The following is a 13,774-nucleotide window of genomic DNA, read 5'->3' as shown; positions in this document are numbered from 1 at the left end:
TCCTTACTACTGAACATACAGTCATTAGCATCTTTAATCAGGTTAGAGAACCAATTCCAGAAACCCCAGAACCAGGATAGAATACTCACCCTTAACATGCTGTTCCTCTAGAACCACTCTTGGTACCAAAATCTGTGTTAGTCTGGGTTCTCCAGAGAAACTGAACCGATAAGAGATACAGAGAGAGAGATGGCGGTGGGGGGCGGGGGCGGATGAGAGAGAGAGATTTTATTATAAGGAAGTGTTTCACATGATTATGGAGGCTGAGAAGCTGCACGGTTTGCAGTCGGCAAGCTGGAGACCCAGGAAAGCCGATGGTGTAAGTGTTCCTGCGTCTGAAGACAGGTGAAGACTCATGTACCAGCTTGAAGACAGAGAGCCCCGAGGAAGAGAGCAAATTCTCCCTTACTTAGCCTTTTGCTCTGTTCAAGCCCTCAGTGATTTGGGTGAGGCCCACCCACATTGGGAGGGCAGTCTGCTTTAATTAGTCTACTGATTCAAGAGGTACTCTCATCCAGAAACACCCTCACAGACGCACCCAGAGTAATGTTTAGCCAGTTATCTGGGCACCGTGTGGCCCAGTCGATTAGACACACAAGTCCTCTGCTCCTAGTTAACTTTCTGTAGTCAGGTTATTAGGATTTCAGAGTTCAGAGTGCCCAAGGGACCACTGGGTCAGTCACCTCGTTTTGCAGATGAGGAAATGAGGTCCAGAAAGCCTGTTAGCTGAGACTCGAGTCTAGACTTTCCTGACTCCCAGTTCTCAGTTCTTCCTGAGAAGCCAGGCTGCCTTACTTCCTGGGACAGGAGTTCACTCCGATTGTGAATCCGTTGGAAATAAGCCTTTCTGGGACTTCCCTGGTGGCGCAGTGGTTAAGAATCCACCTGCCAATGCAGGGGACATGGGTTTGAGCCCTGGTCCGGGAAGTTCCCACATGCCGCAGAGCAACTAAGCCCGTGAGCTACAACTACTGAGCCTGCGCTCTAGAGCCCGCGAGCCACAACTACTGAGCCTGCGTGCCACAACTACTGAAGCCCACGCGCCTAGAGCCCGTGCTCCACAGCAAGAGAAGCCACCGCAGTGAGAAACCCGCGCACCGCAACGAAGAGTAGCCCCCGCTCGCCGAAACTAGAGAAAGCCCGTGCACAGCAACGAGGACCCAATGCAGCCAAAAATAAATAAATAAATAAATAAATTTATTTTAAAAAAAAGAGAAATAAGCCTCTCTGGGGGTGCACGCCTCCTTCCTACGCAGAGACATCTCTGCTCAGCCTGCAAGAATGTGCCCCAGAGACATGCTCCTGCACTGGTTGAGGTTTGTACTCAGGTATCTCCTCCTCCAAGTGGAGGGTGGTTGGCAACAGGCTGGGCGTGGCCTCGGAGGCAGCCGGAACACTGGCGTCACAAGCTGCGAGGGTTTGCTTCAGAACAAACCCGGTTGTAAATGAAATCAGGTTCACAGTGTTTCCTTTGACTACTTCTTTTAAGGCCAAAGCTCTGAAATATTACAGTGTAAGATTCTATGAAGCTTGTTTATGTTATTTTGGGAAAAGCCTTGGGTATATTGTTAGTATATATACTTTTCTTTTTAATATCCTCAACTTAATAATTTGGAAGATTGGATTAATTGGATGAATGGATAAATGTGTCTTAATTTTTTTAGCAGGAATCTTTATACAAAATATACAGATAGTGTCTGTGTCGTTAATGCTTTCTTGGATCCACGCCCTCCTGGGAGAGCCTTCCCAGAGAGCAAGGGAGGGGGTCTGCACACACAGAGCCCCGTGGACGTCGTGTGCATTGCATGGGGTCATGTTGTGTTCACCTGCGTTGGGCGGTTAGCACGTGCAGCAGAGTGGGTACTGTGTGCCTGTGTTCCCATGTTTGTATGTTTTACACGTATGTGTGTGTGTGTTTATGTATGTGCGTGTATATATATGTGTGTGTGTGTGTGTGTATATATATATATATATATATATATATATATATATAAAACCTTCAAAGATAGACCAGGAAAAAGACTACCTCTGTATAATATATGAGTCTTTCTTGGCATTTGAAAAAATTCAACATTAATTATCAATATAGTTATAACCTGCTTTTTTCTTTCTCTGTTACACTTTAGGACCCAAAGTGATCCAGACTTCTGCAGCTAATTTTTCACTAAATAATAGCAAAGAGGTAAGACTGGGTCTAAGGGTCACTAAGAAATGGTCCTGCTTAAAGTGTCATTAAGGTCAAACCCACCCCCCCTTGCCCGGCAGCTTGCTTCTCGGGCAACACACATTTCTCACTCTACCGTCAGCTGCTGGCCTCTGGGTCCTCGTTTGCTAAAATTACCTTTTCTGCTGTAATAGTTACCTGAGTGCTGAGAAAGGATGGTGATGTTACCTCTTAGGGAGCAGCAATTCATTTCCAAAGGCTGCTTAACTCCTCCTGATTCCTCCCGTGCGCAAGACTTATTAGATTATAAATTCTAACGATGCTCACTTAGGTTTCTGACTCTTTTTTATTATATTTGCCTAAGTTAAGAAGTGGTCTTTATGTCAGGTTTCTAACGGTAACAGTTTTTTTCTAATGATTGTTTGGTATTTCTTGCATGAACTCAGTTTAAATGAAAAATCCTGTTTCTTTTCTTTTTTTAAAAAATAAAATGTGCCTTGATTCTTTACCATCTTTAGAGAAAAACAGAGGTCCTTCCACTTGGAAAATTTTGGTTTTCTTTAATGAATGCTAACTTTTGTGAGAGCCCAAACAACTAAGCCTTTTCTTTTTCTGATATCGAAGTATCTTCATCTATAAACTGAAAGCAGTCGTCCCACATTCTCACTGCCTTGTAAGGTGTGTGGCTTAAATCTGATTATTTGACCCCAATATCCCACCACCACCCCACCCCCATCTTCGTTCTCCCAGCTCCCTGCTAGGTTTCCACCTCCGATTCTCAAAAAAGCAAAAGGAGAAAAATGTCCGAAAACTTACCTTTTGGGCCCTCGTTTGGCCTATCATCACTTTTTCTTTTTGTTGGCATTTCTTTATTTTCCTTAACTCTCAGATTGAGGATCTATTTGAAGAGGTGCTGCCATAGGGTTTCCTGACCATAGTTTGGTCTTTTAAAATTTCCGTCTCAGGATGTAAGTCCTTTTTTGACACTGAAAATAGCAGCCGTCCCCCGGAACTGACTCGCTTCCAAAAGATGGTCCTCACTTCTGAAAGGTTATAGATCATCCTCCAGTTGGTTTCATTGTCTTGGTGGCTTTGGGGCAAGTCTCTGGGCACAGGGAGTTTCCCTGAGGTCCGCCAGAAGCATTAAAACACAAAAACTACCCATTTACCTTCAAATAATGCTTGTCTTTGGAGCTAGGATCGGGCTCCTCAGGCAACTCCTTCTGTGTCCCTTACTGTTAGACACCAGTATTGTGTTTTTCAGCAGACACTGCAGAAACGCCACTGGCAATGTGGTCCCCTCTAATTTCTCTCTCTAGGGCCGTTAAAGCTGAAAATGACAGATGTCAGTGACATGTCTGGCATATTGGTACTAAAAAAAAAATGATTCTTGTGAATATGAAAATATTTGTTGGTGTCCTTTATTATCTTATTATATGTATCATCTTATGCACATTAATTTTTTTCTTTAAGATGGCCTTTTCTTGGTATTTAAGTAGGTATATTGTCCCAAGGCTATAGGTAGTGGAGACTGCCTGCTTTAGAAGTTTTCATGAGAGACAAGTGAATTGCAGCAGAAAGTTAGTCCTTTATTTTTTTGAAAGGCAGAATTTTACTTATATTGACTAAAGGAAAACTACATGTTTCTGTTTCAGAGCTAACACTCCAACCTTTTTTGTAAATGTAGATTTTGTATGTTAAGGCGAGACGTTGGGTAGGTGCAACTGAAGAGATCACATGGATTTTTTAACTTCTTTTTCTTTTTGCCTCAGCTAAAGCCAGTTCAAATACTTTCAAACCCGCTGTCTACATATAATCAGCAACTATGGCTGACATGTGTTGTCGAGTTGGATCATTCAAAAGGTATGAAGCCTGACATTGTAGAATGACTTTTTTTTTGTACAGAGCACCATATTTGAAAGGTTTAAAGAGCTTTAAAATCTTTCAGCAAGTGCTCAAAGATGGATTATAAGGTGGTGATTATTCTTTTTAATACCAGCAAGTTGGGAGCCCCTTAAATGTCCTCCAAGGAAAGTTATGTTGCAGCACTTGGGGAGTACCCGTCGGCCCTCAGGGATACTGGACATCCTTCGGGATAGCGGTCACCCTTCGGGATACCGGTCATCCTTCGGGATAGCGGTGAAGCCTAGCTCCGTGGCTGTACGGTGTCGGTACTGTGGCTGCAGCCTTTTCCAGTGGGCTTCTGGGAGAGAGTTAAGTCCTGATGTCCTAAGGCAATGGTTCTGTCCTGCAGGGACACTTGGCAGTGTCTGGAGACCTTGTGACATGGCTGTCACAGCTGGGGAGCAGGGAGTGCTGTCAGTATCCAGTGGGTGGAGGCCACGGATGCTGGTAAACATGCTACAGTGACAGGACGAGTTCCTCACAGGAGAGAATTACCTGACCTCAAAACAGCCATGGTGCTGAGGCTGAGAACGCCTGCCCAAAGCACTCACAGTTTATAACGGCCTCGCTCTGTCCACCTAGGGCGACCCGGTCAGGCACCCTCCCTGAGAACCGAGAAGATGCTCCACATCGTTTTCTATGTACTGTGATTTAGAGGAAGCACTTTGGTTGAAAGAATTTGAAAAGATAACCCAATGACTGCAGTAAATTAAGTGAAAAAAAGGCATATTACAAAAAAATTAACCTCTTTTTATAACATGTTAAAAAGCATAAATAAATTTGATATCACTATATATTTGTGTGTCTAGAAAACAGTCTGGAAGGATGGACACAAACGTGAAATTATAGTTTCTCTGGTTGTGGCGTTATACGTGTTTAATACCAGCTTTATATTTTTGGTCTTTGATATATTTAAACAATGAGCATATAATCAGAAAAATAATGAATTATATATAATCAGAAAAAATAAGAAACCTGTTTTTATTTTGGTATGCAGTTAAATTAAAATTTATATGGGAAATTAAAAAATAAAGTTTTATTAGCCATGAAATATTTGCCCTTTTGTGAAATGAAACTTGGGGGTGGGTGAGAAACAAGTTCACGGAAGGGCTGGACTTGGCTGGCAAGTGTGAGCTTGGCAGATATGGGGAGGCTGGTGCGTCCCAGAACCTTCCCGGGCCGACGCGCAGCCAGGCAGGCACTTCTGCAGGTGTGACGGCCTCTCGTGGTCTCTTAACACTGGATTTCTTTCTTTTGTAGAAACAGCTATTCAGACAAACTTCACCATGACCGTTAAGGTCGATGGTGTAGGTCAGGACGGGACCACCATGTTCGTTCATAATAAAGTTCACAATCGGACGAGGACCCTCACATGTGCAGGGGTGAGTGCGTTTGACTGGTCCGTGGTGAGTCATCTTGCTGCGCTCTTACGGAGTTGCTCTCTTAGGTAAAAAAACTGAGTCATACCAATGACGGCATGGAAAACCCATCTGACTGTATACACTGATACCTTGTAAATTCCTATATGCGTACACACACACATGCACACATGTACACATACACACACCCTGGTGCCTGTGTTTACTGCCAGTGTAGCCCCCTGCCTGGTGCATCCACAGATGACTTGACCGGCTGCCTGTCTCACAGGAGGGCGGCCTGCCGCTGTCCTGTGGTCTTTCCTGATTGCTGGGGCCTTGGTTTATTTCCAGCTGTGGGATGAACTCCCTGATCTATTCGGGACGCCGGGACCCAGGCCTCTTGGGAAGAGTGGCGTCCTCTTTTGAGCGTCTACTCCAGGGTGCAGCATGTGGCTCTGGGCTAGGAGACCGATGGTCCACAGTGGGAAAGGAGCCCTCGCTCTAGGTTTTGTTGATGCCGTATTCCGTCAGAACCCCGAGAGTCGGAACCAGATCCTGCTGTAGCAAGGAGGCCCCGCTGGGACCTAACGGGTCGTGGGACAGCACGCGTGGGAGCATCCAAAGGGATTGCGTTTGGTTATAGGATTAAGAAGTGGCCTCGTGGCGGGTACTGTCCATACATGGTCTCATTCTGTCCCCAGAGCAGGCCCACGAGCAGGAACTGTTGTTAGAGCCCCATTTCATAGACGAAGATACTGAGGCTTAGAGAGGCCAAAGCACTTGCCCAAGATGACACGGATCGTGAGGGACGGGACCAGGCCCCCTCCGCCCAGGCTCTTTTATTCCGAAGCCTGTGCCCTTAACACCCGCACACAGCGCCTGGTTAGTAACAGATACTGGACAGTTTTTCCTGGCGAGAAAGAATTCGGAGAGGGAGGCTTCCCGTTCAGAGGCTGGCCGCTGGCTCTGGCCCCTCTGTGTCGATGTCTGCTAGGAGATCCTGAGATGGGTCCGAACCGTCGCCCGAGGGGCCTGGGCTGCAGGAAGGCCGAGCTGACGGTGCACCCCGCCCAGCACAGTCGTGGCAGCGTCTGCTTGCGCCCTGCGCCGCGGCTCTGCCCTGGCTCGTTGGGTGGACCTAGGCAGCGGAGCCCGGGGAAGCAGCAGAAGTGCCCCGACTCTCCCACGTCCTCCGTTCATCGCCCGTGCGCGCGGGGCTGTGCCAGTTTCTAAACTGTATTTTCCTCGTCTGTAAAGCAGGGGGTCACGCCTCCCCTGGGGTTGGCGGCGAGTGGTGAGGACGGAGGTGGGTTAGGAAGGTGAGAGTTCGTGCTGCTCGCGCCGGCGTGAGGGTCCAGGCACCCCCACCGTCCTGAATAGACAGGAGGGGCGACAGGTGTGCGGTCTGAAGGGACCACTGCACCAGCAGTGGCTTCTCCGTCCCGCGCAGACTGGGCCAGGAGGCCCACCAGTCCCCCGCGCCATGCTCTTGCCTCTCCTCTGCCTTCTTCCCCGTCCCTTGCATCAGCTCCCTCTCCCCGCCCACTGCCTTCCTATCTTCTTAAGCTTCTTACGTGACACTCAGGTCTGTTTTCCTACCCGACCTCGGGCAGTCCTGGCTTGGAAAGCCTTTGCTCAACGGCAGGGTGACTGCCCAGTTCAGACCCCAGACTCCAACAAGTGCCACAGGACGGCCTGCTTGTTCTGGGCCGTGGCCAGATTCCTCGTGGCACAGGGAGGGGCCTTCTGTCGGGGCCCGAGGGGCATGCTGGCCTGGCCACTGAGTCCACACCTAAATTCACACCTGGAGGGTGGGTTTCCTTCCCCTCACCTCTCTGAAATAAAGGAGACCTGAGCAGACCCGATTCTTAATTCTGAAGGGACGAAAGCAAGGGGCTCAGCCGGCCAGTGGGCACACACACCACACACTTCAAGAGATTGCAGGGGACTCTGCGTGGGAACGACAGGCTAGTGGAGGAAAATAAATACATAATCCACTCTGTGCATCATTACAGCAGTTGCAGAAGTGGGCCGAGGAGGAAAGTTAGGCCGAGGGGTCTGATCTGTTGTGTCTTAGCTGACGTGCCTCCTGCACTAGTGTATGTGTGGAAGCGTCAGGTTTGTGTTGCATTAACTTACTTTTTTATGCGGGTGACATTATTAGCTTTAAAATTTATTTTATTGAAATATAGTTGATTTACAATATCGTGTTAATTTCTGCTGTACAGCAAAGTGATTCAGTTATACATATATTCATTCTTTTTTATATTCGTTTCCAGTATGGTTTATCACAGGATATTGAATATAGTTCCCTGTGCTGTACAGGAAGACCTTGTTGTTTATCCATTCTATATGTAATAGTTTGCATCTGCTAATCCCAATCCATCCCTCCCCCATTTCCCCTCCCTCTTGGCAACCACAAGTCTGTTCTCTAGGTGACATATTATTTTGAATTGTATGAAGTAGAAAGGTTCTAATGATTGTAAACCATGTATTATTTGTTTCTAAATATATCCATTTGGTTCTTTCTAAGAACTGGTTTTGGCTGGCATCTGAATTTTTCTGAGGGTCTGGCAAGTTCCCTGGAGATGATCTCTTGGATCATCTGTTGTTGGAATGTGTTACTTCGTGGGTCAGTTGGTTCAAGAGTGAGTCTTGCTTGCTTTAAAGACACAGATCTTCCTTGTGCATTTGCAGAAATGTGCAGAAATTATTGTGGCTCACCTCAGCTACTTGAATTACACTCAATATACAGTGACTGTGGGATTCAAACACCTGAAGGAACGCATCAAGGAAATGAACTTCACCGTAAGTATACCAGCTGACCACAGCGTTTCCGTGGCTCATTTGTTTAGCTTCCATTCTTTGTGGAATGACTGAAATAAATCACAGCATCGAAATCATGTTATTTTGGACAGGGGAAGACATGTACAGTTCTAAAAACTGTAGAAAAACCAGTTTCTTACATACATGGGACCACAATTGCTTAAAGAAACAACATGGAATTGGAAAACCATGGTGTTCTAAGATTTAGGAGAGAGAGTAGCCTTCCAGTTGGGAGGTAATGGAGAAGTTGCCAGGTGTACCCTCCAAGGAAGGCAGGACCCCCTTCTCCAGGCCTGTGAGTGGTCTTCAGACCCTGCCAGACCTCTTGGTGAAGGGTCCCTGCTCTCACGTGCCTGTCTGCCCCGAATCATGCAGCTCTGATGGTTAGACATTCCTGTCTCATGTCCGGCTGAAATCAGCCTCCTTGTTCCTGCCGCTTGTTGGGAGTCAGAATAATCATCAGGGTGACTAGGGACACGGGTGTTAGATCAGCCAGAAGAGCTGGGTTCAGGTCCCAGCACCACCATTTACAGTTTGACACTGTTGTGCCTCTGTTTCCTTATAAAATAGCTACCTCATACAGCTGTGACTATTAAAGGAAGGTGCCAGTGGGTTCCTTTTTTAAATTATGCTCTTTTGAGATGTAATTCGCAGGCCATAAAAGAAGTCTATTAGTAGTCGCTTCTCATTTCTCCCTCCCCCAGCCCCTGGCAATCACTAATCTGCTTTCTCTCTGTATGGATTTGCCTGTAGTGGACATTTCATATGAATGGAATCATATACTTTGTGCTCTTTTGTGAATGACTTCTTTCACTAAACAGTGTTTTCAAAGTTCATCTGTGCTCTTCTGGTAACAGCACTTCATTCCTCTTTTGCCAAATAATATTTCATTGTACGTGTGTGCTACCTTTTGTGTATCCATTCATCGGTGGATGGGCTTTTGGGTTGTTTCCATTTCTTGGCTATTGTGAATAACGCTGCTGTGAACGTTTATACACAGGTTTTTATTTGGACAAAGGGGTCCCCTTTGCCGAGAGGTTGTGGTGTGTGGGAGCCCTCCTGCACCCTTCGGGCCCTCCCACCTCTGCGATTCTCTCTGTTTCCCGGGAGGCCTCTGGAGGTCGGCTGGGCTTGGGGTCATGCCCACCGCCTGCTCGTTGTGAGCTTGACAAATGGTAGCCGTTGTTACGGTCTCGCTACTTTTCTTCATGTCCTGTCTCTAGACTACCCAAAGCGAGTTTGTTTATTCTTCATCTGCCTGATGGCTCCGCAGGTGTTTGAAGAAGGCTGTCTCTGAGGTTTTTCCTTTCCTTCACAAAGCCCCGGGGGTGTGACTTCTGGACCCCTCAGACTCCAGGTTTCCTCCCCATGGCCCCGAGTCAGCCTGGCCGAGAGGGGTGCCCCCCTGGGGAGGGAGCAGGTGGCCCCCCCAGGTGACAGCTCCTCTAGAAGCTGCATCACGTGTCGGACCCCGCGGGCTTATTCTGCTGTTCAGCCTAGTCTCGTTCATCCCGGGCTCCTGTGGTGGGTTTCTCACAGTTCAGACGCTGCTCAGACGCCCCACTCTGCTCCTGAATTTCTTCTCAGTGCTTTCAGCTTCCTCCCCAGTCTCTCCCGATCTTTGAGCTTGAATCTGGATTCTGTTCCTTGTTGTGCGAATGATTTCCTCAAACTCTGTCTTCAGAAGATCTGATTAGCATTCTGCCTGTGTCCTCAGGTTCACGATGCAGAGGTTGAACCCAGATGGGGCCTCAGACAGATGCCGTGAGCTCAGGCACTCTTTGGACTCACCTTGTGATAACATCTGTGCTTTAGACTTTGCTGTTTCGCATCCTTCTGATTGGAGAATGCGGAAAGAAAAGAGCACCATGTTTTCCCAGCGAGGGATCGCTCCTTTCTGCCATCTTTATAGGGACGTCATCCCCTACAAGCCCTTTATCAAAGTGCTCAGCAGTTTTCCCCACAGGGTTTACCTCACCCCAGCCCTATTATGTGGGCTTGGGCCACTGTTTTGTTTGTTTTTGATTGTGGTTCTCTCCTTCCAGCTTTTGTATCTATTTACATTTCCTCTTAAACTTATTCCTAAATAATTTGATACATGTTTCAGGTAAACCTGGTTCACGTCATTCCACCCTTGCTGGTCGAAGGCAGGCCATGTGATCTCATCTTAGGGCTCAATGAGGAAGTTGCCGTCAGAGCAGCTCTCCTTGAATGATGCCAACAGCCAGAGCTTTGTTTTGATAGCTCTCCTCGGAATCCAGAAAGCTGAGACGTAGGACTCTCGGGGTTTGTGAGGGATATCACCTAAGATTTTTCTCCATTTTTGGTACATTTCTGTATTCCCAGTAACAGCAGAGGGTCTGGCAACAGTTAGGTTTGTAATTGAAGAATAACAGCATAGCACTTCACCAAATAAGAAATTCAAATGGCCAACAAACCTTTGAAATGCAAACCAAAACATCAGAGAATACAAGAAGGAATGTCTTTTTTTTAAAGCCTATCAAACTGGCAAATAGTCAAAACACCAACAAGAAAAATCACATTTAGCGTTGGTGAAATGTAAGGACACAAGTTCTCATACAGGTTAATCGGGTGTAAATTGGTTGAACTTTGGGGACCAGTTTGGCAATGTATCAAAGCCTATATGTGTATGTTCTTTTTGACCTAGTAGTTCTACTTCTAGGAGTTTATTCTAAAGAAATAATTAAAAATGTCCACAAAGATTTATGTTCAAACATGTTCCCATAGCAGGAAGTTGGGAGAAATCTGTATTTCAGCAGGAATATTCTGGTTAAATAAATAAATTAGTTCTTCTGTACCTGTTGAAATAATAAACTGGTCACAAAGTAGGATAGATAGCACAAACCACATACTGATCTTTTTTTAAAAAAGAAAAGTACATGAATTAAAAGTGTTAATTAAAATTTTGTATTTTAGAAAACTGAAGACCATCTCTGGGTGGTGGGGTTAATGTTTATTTTCTTTTTTTCCCCTCTATTTTTAATAATGAGCTTTTATTAATTATATTTATCATCAGGAGGGAAAATTATTTGTTTTTAAAAAAAGCAACTGGTATTTGAAAGAGGAAGTCTAAGATACAGTCCAGCCGTTCACTCTGAGAAGTTCAGAGCTACCTGAGAGAGTCACAAGTTCACATTATGCCTACAGCTTGTCTAGAGATGCATTAAGAAATTAGAGAATCTTATGCAAAGTGTTTCTATATCTTTTATAAAATTGCTGTTGAAGGCAATATCCATTATGCTGTGAGCTCTCATCTAAACTTTCAAACAGAATTCCTTTGACCATTTGTTTTAACTCCTTTTATTAGAGAATGAAAGCTGTATAGCTCTTCACATTTCTCTTTTGGTATTAGCTGCTACAAGTCTCCGAAAGATGTTTTATGCTGAGTTGTAGTAATTACTAACATCCTGGCATGGGTTGCTGGTATAATTACCCTCTTTCTTTACTGTTTTACCTTTGAAAAATCCTTTAAAATGGTTTCTGTCTAGTCTGGATTTTTATTATAAACTACCTTCATTCCTTTTTGGAAGCAAACGAAGTAAAATGAATACAGTAAATCTTTAGAGTATCTTAGTGATGCTATTACACACCCACCAGAATGGCTAAAATGAAAAAGGCAAAAAAATGTCAAAGTTGGCAAGGATGTGGAGCTGCCAGAGCTCTCATACCCTGCTAGTGAAAGTGTAAATTGGTGCAACGGAAATGCATAATATATTGACTAAAAGACTTATATTTAAACCCATAGACTTGGGTCCATCCAGTGACCGCTCTCCTGTTAGGGCGCAGGCACTCACCACTGCTTGACAAGATCCCTGTGGACCGTTGCCCTCCTGGCCCCAGCATCACTGGGCCCACGGCTGCTGGAGGGCTGCTGTCTATGCTGTCTGTAGCGGAGGGGCTGGGGCCCTGTCCTCTGAGCTTCACGCCTTCTCGGGCTCACTCTAGGGAAAAGAAAGACTTTTCAAACCCTTGGCACCAGTGAACGCCAGATGGAGCTGTGAGGCCGCTCTGGCCTCGGCGGGACACAGAGGCGCTTCTGCTCAGCAGCTGCTGACAAGGGCGGCCTCCTGGAGGGAGCTCCTGGGTGGCAGTGGTTTCCCTACAGCAGGAAGGGCTGGGGAAGGGCCCCAGGAGCAAGTAAGACTGGCCCCACCATCGCAAGGTATTGAGCACCCACCATGCAGCAGATTGCAGCCCAGGATCCAGTCGGGGAAGCCGGGGTTTAACGTTGTCTTTCTTCTTCACCCCAACTCCTCACCTTTCTCCTCCTTTCCCCTATGAACTCACATTTTAGAACTATTGGGTTGGCCAAAGAGTTCGTTCGGGTTTTTCCGTAGGATGTTACGGAAAAACCCGAACGAACTTTTTGGCCAACCCTATAAAATGCGTATTTAGCTATTTATGTATTGAGTAAAGCATTGTTTTCTAGTGCTAATTTTTGAAGTGTGCAAGTTGATTATTTTGTGCTCCTCTGACAGAATCCTAAGACTGAATCCCCCCTCCTTCTGGGGAGTCCATGGTTATTTTCTTTCTTAAGAGTTACAGTAAAAAAAAAAACAAACAAATAAATAAATAAAATAAAAAAATAAAAAGAGTTACAGTCTCTTGAGGGTAAAAAAATACGTACTTTCTTCACTGTTACTTTAAACGTATTTTGCGAGTCTTTTCTTGATGGTAACACTTCTTTTTTCTCTTCTTGATCATGCCTTAAAATCTATAACTAAGATATGTATTATACTTGTTTGTTTTTGAATATTATGTTCACATCAACACTCCCCCCATCATTTGCTCATAATCATTACTGTGATCGTTTCGTAAACGATACTGTTGTAAAATGTAAACAGTATAGCAATAATCATAATAGCTGTAGTGTTTTGGATTTATAATAGCAGCTATTATTTACTGAATATTTGCTCTTTGCCAGGCACTGCACTAAACTTTTTATATGCATCCTCTTATTTAAATGTTATGATTATTATGATAATTCTTCAAAGTAGCTATTTTATGGAGGAGAAATCTGAGGTTTAATGAGATTAAGTAAATACGAATCTCTGACTTCACAATTCATATGATCTTAATTACTATGATTTCCACTTTCCCATTCACATCAATTGTTAATAGTTCTGCTTGCATTACAAATTCGTTTGTATGTTTTAGAATTTTATGTAAATGGAATCATACAGTATGTTTGGGTTCTTGCACTCAGTATAATTACTTTGAGACTGATTAGTGATGTTGGGTGTATCAGTAGTTCATTCCTTTGTGTTGCTGCGTGACGCTCCCTGTGTGGATATAGCACAGTTAGTTTATCCACTCACCTGCTCATGGATATTTGGATTGTTTCCAGTTTGGGGCTGTTATAAATAAAACTGCTGTGAACTTCTGTGTACAAACCTTTCTATGGACATGTGCTTTCACTTCCCTTGGGTAAATACCTAGGAATGGGATGCTAAGTCATGTGTCAGGGGTCTGGTTAACTGTTTGGGACGTTGACAGACTG

At 45.1% G+C, this 13,774-nt stretch overlaps 1 protein-coding gene across 2 annotated transcripts in view; it reads left to right on the top strand.

Moving 5' to 3' along the window:
- Window positions 1–13,774, top strand: part of TMEM181 (transmembrane protein 181) — a 70,051-nt gene that overhangs the window by 40,498 nt on the left and 15,779 nt on the right. For both annotated transcript variants that reach the window (XM_082475574.1, XM_082475575.1), the window contains 4 exons: window positions 2,127–2,182; window positions 3,937–4,027; window positions 5,330–5,451; window positions 8,125–8,235. In XM_082475574.1, coding sequence (XP_082331700.1) covers window positions 2,127–2,182; window positions 3,937–4,027; window positions 5,330–5,451; window positions 8,125–8,235 — 380 coding nt within the window. The remainder of the gene's footprint in view (window positions 1–2,126; window positions 2,183–3,936; window positions 4,028–5,329; window positions 5,452–8,124; window positions 8,236–13,774) is intronic.

The sequence above is a fragment of the Balaenoptera physalus genome (genome assembly GCF_965194825.1).
Source record: "Balaenoptera physalus genome assembly, chromosome: 9".
In the NCBI taxonomy this organism is placed as follows: Eukaryota; Metazoa; Chordata; class Mammalia; order Artiodactyla; family Balaenopteridae; genus Balaenoptera; species Balaenoptera physalus.
The sequence above is the reverse complement of the archived record's forward strand: the minus strand, read 5'-3'. Positions and strand labels throughout refer to the sequence as shown.